Source organism: Plectrocnemia conspersa, unplaced genomic scaffold (assembly GCF_051122295.1).
Source record: "Plectrocnemia conspersa isolate PC_06_02 unplaced genomic scaffold, ASM5112229v1 ptg000003l, whole genome shotgun sequence".
Taxonomy (NCBI): Eukaryota; Metazoa; Arthropoda; class Insecta; order Trichoptera; family Polycentropodidae; genus Plectrocnemia; species Plectrocnemia conspersa.
In genome coordinates, this window is record NW_028277167.1 from 13,960,705 (window position 1) to 13,975,101 (window position 14,397).

General features: G+C 29.1%; 2 protein-coding genes and 1 long non-coding RNA gene across 9 annotated transcripts in view; 2 read left to right on the forward strand and 1 right to left on the reverse strand.

The window, feature by feature from the left end:
* Nucleotides 1–689: 689 nt before the first annotated feature.
* Nucleotides 690–2,655, forward strand: LOC148236669 (uncharacterized). Its single transcript, XM_088182456.1, has 6 exons — nt 690–924; nt 1,001–1,128; nt 1,200–1,328; nt 1,942–1,997; nt 2,086–2,293; nt 2,358–2,655. Exons 1-6 carry the CDS (start codon nt 843–845, stop codon nt 2,556–2,558), a joined length of 804 nt encoding a protein of 267 aa, XP_088038582.1. The 5' UTR covers nt 690–842; the 3' UTR covers nt 2,559–2,655.
* Nucleotides 2,656–7,022: 4,367 nt separating this feature from the next.
* The window catches only part of Syx1A (Syntaxin 1A), an 89,429-nt gene continuing 82,054 nt past the window's right edge, over nt 7,023–14,397 (reverse strand). For 2 of the 7 annotated variants that reach the window (XM_088183092.1, XM_088183090.1), the window contains one exon: nt 13,557–14,337. In XM_088183092.1, the coding sequence (XP_088039218.1) occupies nt 14,275–14,337 (63 nt within the window). In that variant the 3' untranslated portion in view covers nt 13,557–14,274. Of the gene's footprint in view, nt 7,515–9,584; nt 9,683–9,906; nt 12,715–13,556; nt 14,338–14,397 lie in introns of those variants that run through there. The other 5 variants (XM_088183086.1, XM_088183089.1, XM_088183088.1 and 2 more) reach the window with 5 other exon arrangements.
* On the forward strand, nt 8,101–8,868 carry LOC148236671 (uncharacterized). Its single transcript, XR_015809119.1, has 2 exons — nt 8,101–8,591; nt 8,668–8,868. It is a non-coding gene; the product is annotated as an uncharacterized LOC148236671 (long non-coding RNA).

The following is a 14,397-nucleotide window of genomic DNA, read 5'->3' on the forward strand; positions in this document are numbered from 1 at the left end:
GTTACTTAAAAATATACTGTAGCATTAGTTTTATTTATTCATTTACCATTTCAATTCATTTAAATGGGAAAAATTTATTTACCATATAAATAATTTGATTTAGGCGGCTTCCATAAATGATGTCATAGATTTAGGGAGAAGGGGGGTAAATATTCATGAAAAACCTGTGACATCATTTATGAAAGCCGCTTTAGGGACGGTGATGGTGACGGGTGGCAATTAGACACAGATTGAGCCGCTGCAGTAATATGTTTATTGAAGATTAACGGTGTTTACATTACAAGGGGCGCGCGCGCGACGGCACGCGTCCGAACCCTTGCGGGCTTGCCGGTAGAGAGAGAGAAAACCGTCACGCGATGCTACTCCAGCGCCGACCAGTTTTGGCCATAACAAATCTAAATTCAGCTCCCATACCGCCTTACAAGCTCCGTCACGAAATAAATTAAACTCGAAAAGTCAAGGCACTATATATGTTTTTAAAAAATCGGTCTCTCTGCAGTTAACGCGCTCTTTTTACTAATTATCAGTTTGTGTTAATAATATATATAATAAAATAAATCATTAATTGTGTTCAATATAACCTCGTAAGTGATGAAAAGAAGTTTAAACCCAATAAGCAAACTTGCTATGTTTTATATTTCATTATATTTTGCTATTTATATAGCCTGATACCATTTATTTATTATATCACTAAACAAAATCTATGGCTAATATTAGTTGTGTTACGACCAATTAATATGTCATGTTGACAATTCTTACAAATGAGTTGACCCCCAACTTTTTCTATTATCTTACCATATAAATACATTCTGGAGTGTATTAGTATACATAGTACTACAATCATGGCAGCTTATAGAGTTCTATTACTTGTTTCAAGCTTCGTTTACATTTCCCACGTCGATTGCCTACCTGTTGATTCACAAAGTAAGTCATGACTAACATTTAAACACTTATTATTGTTGAATAATTTTTTCATATTAGTTTGTGGCTATTTATTTAGAAGCAGACATAGAATCTTGGCCAGGAAATTGGTTTCCTAACAAACCAAGTCTTCCAACAACAGAAAAAACTATAAATCACGGAAACATACCAATGGGTGTTCCAAACGATTTGTGTGACAATGCCACTGTATTTTTTTTTAATATATTTGTTTTATTTGTTTTTATTGCTAATTGCTTAATTTGATTTTTGTTTTTTAGATTCATTTACAAATCGATTGGTTAGACGATCCAGTAAATCACACATGCTACGAACAACGTTCTTTATTTGAGCCAAGTTACGACACAAAACCACTGTATGAGATACAAGAAATCCCAGCTATGTATCATGTAAGACAATACTAAAAATAAGTTCTACTATAAAAATTTCACAACAAAGTTCTTAAACATATTTTAACAAATATAATAAAATAATTTACTAAGAAAAAAAATAATATCACAAAAGTGTTTCGAATCAGTATTACAAAATTAGCTATAAAAGCTACTATATTTATTCTAGTTAACGATTCTTAATCAATGTGATATTTCTTGTTAAGGTACAATTAAAAAAATCTTTGGACACCATTTAAAATGAACATTTTCATAATATTTTAGTACTTTGTAACTTGTTCTCTTGATGTTATACGGTGTTCTAATTTTTTAGGTCATCAGCCAATTTTCATTAATTTTTAGTAAGTTTACATTTAATAGTATATCAAGTTGTATAATATATGATAATAATATAGCAACAAATTAAATAGTCAGTAACTTTTAAATAAAATGGTCTGCAGTTAATAATAAATAATTATAAATAGTTAATAACTTTGTAATAAACGGTCAGTAACTAATAAATGAGCAGTAAAGCTCAAATTGTGGATATTAATTTTTTACAGTTTTTGTGGTGAATTAAAGTAATGTTTATTTTACTATCAGTTAAATTACTCATAAAATATTTTATTTTTAGGCAGCTCACGCTTGCATGAATAAGTCGATATTTTACGATGAGGACATTCCAACATTGTACGTATCATTATATATAGGTTAAGTGTAATTACGTATTCTTCATAGGTGTTTAACGATCTTTAATCGAAAATTGATGCCATTCCAGTGGTACTCATCGTCCATTATGGGCTAAATGGGGCGAATACGAATTCCTTCCGAAGCAAAGATGGCTCCACAACTTGGAGCACGGAGCAGTCGCAATGTTGTATCATCCGTGCGCCAACAGACGCGAAGTTAACAAATTGCGCACCCTTGTCACAAATTGCCTGTATAGACACGTCATAACTCCATTTAATCTGTTAACACCTGAGCGGGTAATTTGTTGATAATTAGTGTATTATTTTTAGTACGTGTTATAAATATTTTATGAAATTTTAGTCATTAGCTCTGGTCACGTGGGGACGTAAACTTCAAATGTCTGCGGTTTCTGAAGATGTAGTAGTGCAATTTATAAAAGAATCTGCATTGCACGGACCTGAGCATACATCACGTCAAGGCCAATATGATTACAAGAAGATACACGATGCAAAGATCGTATCTACTATAGACGATGAAGTGCTTTGTTCTAAGAATTCATAATTCATAAGATCAAATTTATACCCAAAGAATCTATTTTTATTACTTTGCTAAATTATATATATTTCGATTGATTAGAATTATACATTTTCACATGGAATTACATTTATTTTTACTATCCAACTTCTAACAATAAAAATTTTCAGCACAGTAGACCCCCAATAACATGCTAAATTGGAGACCTGCTATTTGGATGCATGTAGTTAGGAGACTAGAAAATACTCATGAGATATCCTGCCTTTAGCTCGCTCACACGTAAAGTAACGGGCACCCAAATAGCACATCCCCAACTTACTGTGTTATGGGAGGGGGGGGGGGGGTTACTGTACTTCTCAAAGCTATATTGAAAGCATCAAATAGGTAGTATTCAATGAAAATTCGTTTGTTCTGTTCTTCAGCTTAATGTCATTTAGCACCTGTTTAACCTCTTTAATGCCTTATTTTTATTTGAGGGATCCGAACCAAGTCTTATGTTTAAGGACTTTTTTCAAATCTTATCGCACAATTAATTGATGGTTTTTTTGTTCAACTGTAAGCAAGCGAAACATAAATTTTGCTTCAAAATATTTTTTATTCAAATCTTGGGTCAAAATTGATTGATCGGAAGTCCAGGTTACTACACTAGGTTAGTCCACAACTACTTGATTTTATAGTGACAAGTTCTACGAACTTTTTGCATACATATTTGTCAGTTTGGCTTAATTTTCAAACTATATTTCATCCTGTCTAAAATGAGAAAACCACTCATAAACTTGGATTTTATTCAGTGCTGCACCTTTATATGTTAATTAAAGCACACTCTTCGACAGAAACAGCATGACAACAATGCTACACTAATACAGAAATAAATCCAATAGGCGAAGCCGTTACATCTGGACCACATATACTGGTAGATATCTAAAGAATGGACAGGTTTTATATCTGAGAAAGGAGCAACTGAACAAATTTTATTAACCGATTAATTGAGAAGAATCGGGAGCTTAATACTCTATTGAAGCAAACTTTAAAACCGGTTGATATAAACTTGGATGTATTTGATGAATCAAATATCCCAAAGTTTGTATCTGATTGAAATAATGTTCAAAAAATCACTGAAGCGGTTCAAGAAGAATAAATGACGTGAGGCAACTTCCATAAATTATGTGACATGTTTTTTGTGAAATTTTAACCCCCCCCCCCCTATCCTTTCCTATGTCATTGTGTCAAATGTCGCATTGTGTAAATAAAATAAAGGAATAGGCCCTAAAATAAGGTGACCAGATGACTTCCTTTTTGAGCTCCTGTAACAATTTTTCCTTAAAAAATAGCTGCAATAAAGACTTTTATTTTTAGTGTCCTCTGATATTTTCAAAATCTGATCACCTTACCTAAGAGCATATGAATTCATGAGCATAAGCATGAGTACAAATGCATACTTCATTAAATTCGGCTTAAACCAGACAGTCTTGAGGTGATATTGAGAAGATTTTCGACACGTTGGTTCCACTGAATAACAAAAGTAAATAAAAATAGAAAACATATATTTTATTACGACTCCAATTAGTGCAAGCTCAGTAGATGCCGCACCTTTTAAAGTAGTAAATTATTTGGATATTTATTTAAAAAGATATTGTTTGATATTTTTAATAAAATATCTTTGCAGCATCTTTCAAGAACTTCACTGAGCTCAACTTATATACCTTTGTGTGAATAAAGTTATATGTTAGTGTGAGGGGTTGAATGAAATCAAACAACATTGAGAGAGATATATAGGCAGAAAACACCGTTTATTATGAATATTAATGAGAGAATGCTTTGAAGTATCTTATATAAATATACAATATATAATTTCCCTATAAAAATTAACTATTTCATCCCATTATTATTTTTTCAGTTCGCAATTAATCGGAGAAACTTTCACATTAAGTACAACAATTTTGAGACAAAAATAAACTAATATACAAAACCGAACCAAGAACATGGAGAGAGACCAGCCATATTGCTCGAATCGACCGTTGTATACACGCTTCAACAACTTATTTTCTATCGATGGAATGAAAACTACCAAATTGACACTTAAGAATCTGAACTAGTCTAGAATATTACAATATTTTAAAAAAGTTTTTAATTTTCTTTGCGTTTAATTCTCATATCCCCATGTTTTTCATTTTTAATTTTAAATACATAAAAAGTCAGCTAAGGAAATATACATTCGAGATATTTTATGAAATTAACAAAAAATATATAACGCATATTATATATAATAATTGATTTAATAATACAAACTTTAAGTCTATAAAAAAAATTAAAAATAAACAATAGAAAGCTGACTAGAAAATATTTTATATATATATATATATATAATTTTAAATATGTACAAACCTAAAAACCTAGACACTAATATCATCATCGTCTTTTGATTAATTAACAATTTGGTAAATTTGTACAATGATATTTAATTACAAATAAAAAAAATTAACAGCGCAATGTATATGTATGTATCGTAATTTGCGAATAGTTTGAAAAACGTCTCGTCAAAGAGACCGTTGTGCATGACTTACGAGTTAGTTCCGTTACAATCGGTTCAGGGTATTTTTAAATTCTAACTAGCAAATCATAACACGACCGATCATGCCTCACGAGGAAGACGGGAGACACAGCAGGACGAGAATTGACATGGCAACATAGGCAGAGTATTTTCCCGCTTTTGATCGGATTATATTTCATTCAACGCAGTCATACCGTCGACATTCATTTATACCAACGTTTAATAATACTTAAAAACTATATTATAAAGGCATCTAGATAGAAGTCTACATTTATATTCAAAATGTTAAACACTTCTATGCGATTGCTTTCAGCATATTTTTTTCTTTATATGTGAAACACACATGGAGAATCAATAATGACAATACTAATAAAATATATATATATATTTGTATATATATATATATATATATATATATATATATATATATATATATATATATATATATATATATATGTATATATATATATATATATGTATATATATATATATATATATATATATATATATATATATATATATATATATATATATATATATATATATATATATATATATATGTATAAGCAGACGACACAGAAACAATATATTATAGAAAAAACTTGCAACATTTTCAAAAACACGAACACTCGTTCGGATTGCGATAAATTCATATCATGCAATATTTCAAAAATTACACCTCCGAAGGATCAATTAACATCAGAATGTATTATATCATAATACTAGGCCGCTCCTTATTTTTATTGTTATTTTTTTTAATAGTTATTTTTATATTTTATTGCGATCCAAAATATTTCGCTCGGCAAACATGAAATAAATTTATAGCAACCGTTTTACATTTATTCATATAACATACATATGCATATGTAATTAAATCTGAATCGTCAATGAAACATTTATAATTATATAATTTGAATCTTTCGTAGAACACTTTGTGAATATATATTTATATGTATACGTATATAAATACATATATATATAAATACATATGCAAATATATTTTGCATATACGTGTATGTATTGTATGTATAACAGTTTATTAAAGATATAGAACAAGTTTATAATATATAACCACAATTACATCTAAAAGAATATATTATTTATTATATAACATTATTTATACGTTCATTTGAAATACATCAAGAATTAAGCCAAATACATAAATTTGAATCATGCCATAAAAATTCTAACGTGAGCGTCGCTGCACCGATGTCGCGTGATATTTTTAATTCAACTTTTATCCGTCGACATTTTACGCGACGACCGTTTTCTGTATAATATATATATATATATATATATATATATATAGATAGATAGACATATGTATATATATACATATATATGTGTGTGTATATATATATATATATATATATATATATATACATATATATATATATATGTATGTATGTGTATATATAAATCAAGTGAATTATTCTTTTTAAAAATTCATCTAGCTATAACAACTACACTTCTTTGTAACTGTACAGTTTATAAAAACCTTTCAATATACTTTTTTTCTTGAATAAATATATATATATATATATATATATATATATATATATATATATGTATGTATGTATATGTATATATATATACATATGCATACATATATATATATATATATATATATATATATATATATATATATATATATATATATAAATAAATGTATGTAATACAAAAAACGAACATAAATGAATCTACAAGAAAACTTAACAAAATCATAGCGTAACCGCACACAAATTGCACAAGCATGCTCATGAACACATCTGCGCACACAAACAGTCTCGTGGAGGCACGCATACTAATGTATGCACACCCACTTTACTCGTACGACATCTCGCTAAGTGAGAGATCGTACGCTTTCGAATATGTAACGTGTGCATACAATTTAAATATATATCACACTTTAAATGTAATCATATATTACACAAATGTTATTTTTCATAAAATTATTAATTATTGCTACAGCAAGTTTTCCATTAATGTAACTCACAATGTTTTGATATATAACGTTATACAATTTACTGCATTATTAGAGAAGAACAGCAGAAAATATTCTGATATACTCGTGGTACGTATTGGGTTCTAACGGATGCTTTTGCATGTGCCATAACAGGTCGGTAACTGAAAAACATTAACGAACAGAAAAAGAACACCGATTTTTTTCTCTCGATTGTGCACGTATCGCATACAACTATGGGTCGGTTAAGGTCGGTGCTCCTCTAAGATACGTTGTTTTTATAAATGCTCAACTATTTTTAGAGATATGTATACAAATGGAAGTGCATCATTTCGCTGGACACAAACAAACGTGACATCACCGAACGGCACATTAAATCAAAGACATTACGGATCATTGGTGTGAATAACAGAGACAAACACAGAGGTGGTGGTAGAAGGGCCGGGCGCCAGTACGACAGGTGCAATGCCTACAACATAAAGTCATGTCAATATATTGTCGTGTCACATAAGCTACACAACTGCAAAGAAGTGAATACTGAAAATTGCCGCGAAGAGACTAAGTTGCATCAACGGAAACAAACTGATTGCATATTCGTTGAATATTCGCTTCTTTGCAATAAATTATCATTTGTCGTGTTAACTAATTAATGCCTTATAAACTAAAAATGCTGAGTGGCACATTTGAAAATCAGAGCTTATAATATCAAAAACTGCATGCATGTATGTAAATATAATATAATATAACATATTAACATAATACAATGAAATGAACTATTAGATGAATTGCTCTTCAGTAACAAATCTATCATGAAACAATAAATCCATTTCCAAGTTTACTAACGGTGACAATGATTTAACGCTGCTATTTTGCTTACTGATTTAATTTGTATCATTGAGCAAAATTATTTTGTTAAGGCGCTTGGAATCAAAACGTTGACGGGCAATATTATTTTATTAGATAATAAGCTTTATTTTTTCTTTATATATTTATATTATTTTATACTATTTTTTCCAGATACACAATTTATATGCCATTACAATATATACTTCCAGAGGGTGAGTCAAATGAAAACCCAAAATTCAATACAATGCTAACTGACAGCAGTATTACATATAGTTTAGAGTAGCAGTACGAATCAGACAAGCAACACGAAAGCACAGCAGCATTAACTTTAAATGGACACTGCACTTGTAATATACACCAAGGTGTAGCAGTACTTTTCTATGTGCTTATTGAGTAGTGAATGAATTCCTTTACATTGAAATTAATCAAAAAATAAAAGTTCAGTATGGTGATACATGTCTGTCACTCCAGCAATTGTATAAGTGGACTAGAAAGACACTACGCAGTGACATAGGAGTCAATTGCAGCATTTGAAATTGTGAAGATATTTCTAGAGATGTCATTATAAGAACATCACATCAACTTCAGAAATGAAAAATTATGTATTAACGTCTGATAGGAACTTTTTAAACACTTAAAGGATGATGGCTTCCTAAGAATTGTTACTGAGTTCACTATTATCAGTCAGAAACTTCTGTAGGTATAAATATGCTGATTATTTTTTACCAGTATGATATATGCAAATTTGTTACATAATAACAATGCTAGATTTTCAGATTTTCCTTGAGGCATTTTCTAAAAGCTGGAAACTGTAATGGACACCAAAATATAATGTCATTTTACATTTTTAATTAAAAAAATTATGAGACAAAATATATTTAAGGTTATCATTTCATTCGCCCTCTTATAATGTAGTTCTATATTTATGTAAATCCATAATAATAAATGATTGCATTTATATGAATAAAATTAATAAATTATTTTATTGTGGGGTTTAAAATATGAATTCGTTGAATATAGCATAACCAAAACGGCAAAATATTATATTTAATTTATTACTATATCAATTATTTCACAAGTGTAACTTGTGTAATTTCTATATGGGTATGCATTTATATTTTAAAGCACTATATATATATTGTTATAGTGAATATTAATCTAGATGATAATCTATAGATGTTTAACATAGACGATTTCAAAAAATGTGCCACTCTGCTTGTCCATATTACACTAGCTTTACTTTTAGTGCGGTGTCTATAGGGATTGGTTTGCTTATTTGAGCACACATTATAATCCTTTCCTGGCAATACAAATGAAATTGTACATCTTTATCGATAATTAATTAACGTATCAATAGAAAATATATACGTATGTATCAAATAGGTTATGTGCACAATGAACGAAGATCCCGCTTTGCTTTCGGGATCACGAGACAAAACTATCACAAGTACAATTCTACTGGTCAAACGGATCGTATCGACAGATTGTGAGTGGTGACAGTTACAATAAAAAAATCTTGTCCCGTGACCAAACCTCAGACAGTTCACATCCCAAAGTAGCCGCCGATGGTCGACGCGAGCACGACGGCCAATATGGCCAAGCAAATCATAATCATTATCTTCTTCTGCTCGCGTCATTAAACATAAAGAAAAGAAAAAAGAATTAGTCGAGACAATGTGAACGGTGATATTACCTTCAGAATTCGTGACGTTCTTATATGAAGTAACTGGAAACGTAGCCGGCCACCATGACGCCCAACACCGTCAGACAGATTAAGATCATAATTTTCTTCTGCGAGGGTCAAGCAACAATATCTTAGACATGATTCTCAATACACTAATAATTTATAGGATTTTTACTTATTTTAAATATATGTACATACAATGTGTATATAAAAAAATATTAAAATACATAAATGCCTTTGCCATTTAATGGACGTTGTCAATACAGAAACGTAGCCCGAATCTAAAATAATTTATTAGTAAAAAATAAAGTTAAAATAAAAAAAAACAACATAAAATTAAATAAATATAATCAATAAAATATTTACAGTTAAAAACTGGTGAAATAAATTTAGATAATACAGAAATATATATATTTTTAAATAAAATGAAAGTGTAATGTAATAATAAATTATACTATAAAGATTATATACATTGTTTAGGAAAAAATATTTATAACAAAAACAGCGAAATCTTTTAGTTATTAACAAATAAAAAAAAAACATATTTATCACATTCAATAAATATATATTATATAAGAAGACCTTCGTAAAATATTAAGCCGTATAGAGCCTAGTGTGAATATCAACGTTGCATGATACGTACATATATGCAATTGTTAGAATTATTTATTTAAATATATAATTAACAAAAGTAGTTTACGTTCACAATGGCACCTCGACGAGGATATATGATATTGTTTAAAATCAAATAAAAATCTCACGACAAGGAATCATAAGCTCGTTGAATTGTCGTAATAGTATGAATTGATTGAATCAGAAATTAATAATATATTTCTAAATCACATTTAACTCGCTAGTTAAAATAAACATATTTATGTGCGTAATTTTGTAAATAAGATTACGGATATGTCTCTCTACAACTTTTCCTCATACAAATTTAACATTGAAAAATAAAATATGGTAAGTCACTCCGCTAAAAATAATTTTGTATAGCCATATTATGTTTTTATTGCTTCAATTTCCATTAAATTAAATATGGAAATCACAATAATCACAAATGAACTTATTGTCATATGATCACAAACATCATATTGTAACGAAAACAATTTTGGAGGAATACACATTATTAGTTTTGAAAGACAGGTAGATTAATGGTTCAATAGTTAACGTTTAATAATATATTATTAAAATAAATGTGACACATTCATTAAACATACAATAATATCTTTAGGAAACTTTAAAAATATAATACATTTTTGCTATAAACGAAGATCAACATTGAATAGCAAACACAATCTGATTATCAAACAACATTATCTTAGCTCTTTGAAATATACGTAGCCAAAATTTATTTTTATTATACAATAAACAATACTTAAATACACCAAAAATGATAATATATGTCATGAAAGTTTGATGAGTTTAATTTTAATCTACGAATAACAAACTTTCAGACAAATATTATCATACTAATAGTAAAGTAAGTACATTTTTATTTAAATTTGTATTATAATAGTATCAGTACTACAACGAAAGCTTTAATAAATTCAGTGCCATTTCAACTATTACGTATACAATATTTATTAACACTGAACAAAACTTATTTTATCTTTGATACATTTCAATGCTTCTATTCAAAGCGACGAGTATAAATTATTTTTAATGTAAACATACATTTTTGTATAAGAGGGTTATTGTATGTATGTTGTGCATAAAAGTGTAAGCGTCAACTGAATAGAAGAGGAAGACATAAACATTTGTGACGTCTAGAATCATAATCAGACACATCCATTTTTTTGTGGTTTCATACTATATATGCAGAAATTAAGTATCTGTAAGACTAGTATTTTTTTAACAAAAATACATAACATTTTAAAATTGTGCATTATGTCAAATACAGTTACGTCGCATCAAACTCAAACAAACGATTTTTCTGGCTCGTTTTATACTTTGGTTGTAGCAAAATAAAACAAAAAATATTTACTGCATAATAACGTACAAAGATTTTTGCATTCAATTAAAAGTATGTAAATGTAATGTCTAATATTGATTCAAGACTTATAGTACCATAATTTTAACGACTTTTTTATGTCCTTGTGTTCTAGTAGTAAAATTGCTTCAAACATAAAGCAGTGGCGTAGCTAGGGTATGTGCCGCCCAAGGCGATCCTTAAAATTGCCGCCCCCTCATACATTTTTTGCAGGGTCATAAAATCAGCATTTCTTTAAATAATAAATTGGTTATTATTAAGCTCTTGTTATTCGTGGATTTATATATGTTTTAGTACATTCAGTGTTAAGGACCACACTAGACGATCCCATCGCGAATATGCCGCCCCCAAGCAAGTGCCGCCCGGGGCGGCCCGCCCCCTCCGCCCCCCCCATAGCTACGCCACTGACATAAAGTCATTTAAATATACATAATACAGTAATTAAAATAAATCATATAATACAAAACCACCTGAACACAGTCTACACATCGAAAATCGTAGCCGAGATGTAAAAATCAAATCAAAAATGTAAATAATGCATCTTAAACTATATTTATATCACATTTGATATACGTTTTCATTATGTATTTATATACAAAATTAACATTGTTCATAAAAATGTAACATTACCGTCATGACATTATAAACGGAAATAACAGTAAAATGTTCAACTTTGATAAATAATAAAGCTGTGCATTATGTAGGAAAAATTACGCCATGCTTTAACAAGAACTATCTAAATATATACTAAACTGAAAGTGCATTTTTAAAGCTATATAAATTGGCAATGAAAACATGATGGTAATACTATTGATACAAGCATTTCGAATACAAATTAAATGATCGAAAAATAAATATTGTTATAAATAATACACAATCGCCTGGTATATAATAACAATAAGGAAGTTACCCTCAATCATCATAATATAATAATAATGTAGAACATATTGTTTTTATAACTGTATATGCGATTTTAAATAAAATAATAATAATGTGTATATAATAAATATTTATTTATGATTAACTGATGATCATTGTGATGCGTTCGCTAGTCAATGCGTAGCACATCTTTCATTAGAGTGTCGTGGCCAAGATGATAATTAAAATTATCAATGTAATTGAGAGGCAGATAATGATGAAGACTTTTTTCTGAAATCAAAAATTCGGGAAAAGTGATGAAAACGCAAAACAAAAACTAAATTCTACTACAGCTGTAATGTTACAAAAACTATAATGTATTTATAACATACAGCACAGTACCGTAGCATAGCAAAATTTATGATATTATATCATTATCATCATCACACGAAAATATATATTCCATAAATTGTATTGCTACGATACTATTTTAAATACTTTTCTATTTACTAAGCTATGTAAAATTCAATGTTTTTTTTGTAATTACACTAGAATTTGCTTCGTAAAAGCAATTAAACCAAACATCAGGTGTCTGTTGTACGAATTATTATCTAAGTGCAGGATTACAACTATATACAATCTCTATCATATATGTATTTTTTAAATAATCATACTTAGCATTCAGCACTATCTGATCAATACTATTATATAAGATATTACTTATATATACTATGTTAGTATTTAACATTATTATTAATGTGTAACTGTGAAATATGTATAATATACAGTGAAATTGTGTGTGCAAAAGCAAGCAGATATATTTACATGTGATTTAGATTTTAATAGTTTCATTGCACAATGAGCAGTGTAATTTTAAAGCAGCAACACCATTCCAAAAGCATTTCTTTCTTAGACCACATGTTGAAAAATCGTTTAAATTTAGACTTTCATTAAAATTTCAGATATTTTTTATATATTTCGCAGATTCTAAGTATCACAAATAATAGGACTGGGTATTTCATGCTACGAATATTTACTATTAATTAAAAAAAATAACGTGATAATAAAAAAGGTATATTTAGATATATAATGATAAAATCGGCAGAGGAGAGTAGAATATCCTATCATGTTACCTTTCTAGCTTTCTGTTGATAATTTTCGGCTATATGTAGCTGTTCACCTGCATCTTCGACATGTTCCCCTGCTTGCGTTACTTGATACTCAATCCTGTTCACCAACTCACCCTGTTGGGGATGGGATAGGAAGTACCGGTCGGGTGGGTGTTCGGAATCGTTAACCACCATCAGCGAATCCGACAGTAGGTTACCCAGGGTTTAATTTTAACGATAGGATAGGACATCACATTCCACACGCAAATTTTAGTATAGAAAGCATTATAGGAAAAAACAAACCCTTTATGATGGAAGTTGAGAGAGTTAGGAAGATATTAGTAAAGGAATTGTTGAAGAATCAGCGGCGTTGGTTACAGTCATATTACAATGTATTTAAAACCATATTTTTATTTCGTTTTATTATCGATTTATCATATATAAGATATTAGAAAGTCCAGTTATAAAGACAGTGGAGGTGAATAAATACTTAATAATATATACATAAATATACATCGAACACGCATAAACCACACTTATAAAATATTGTTATAATTTATATGTCAAGTATTAATAATGAATATGTAAAGCGTTAGTTAACACAGTCCAGAAAATGACAAAGGCATATTACAAAAGTCGAACATAAGTACACATAGAGTTGTGAATATAAAAAATAAACAACAGTAGAACGATAAGAGGTTGAAAAACGACAACGATCATTAAGTTATGTGAAACTTAAAAATTAAGCAAGCGAGTTAGTATAACCGTACGAAAAGTATGATTCGATGAGATCGGAAATGAAAAACTTTAATATGTTATAATATGTTAGTACAAAAAATAAATAATAAAAAATGTTATTTTTGCA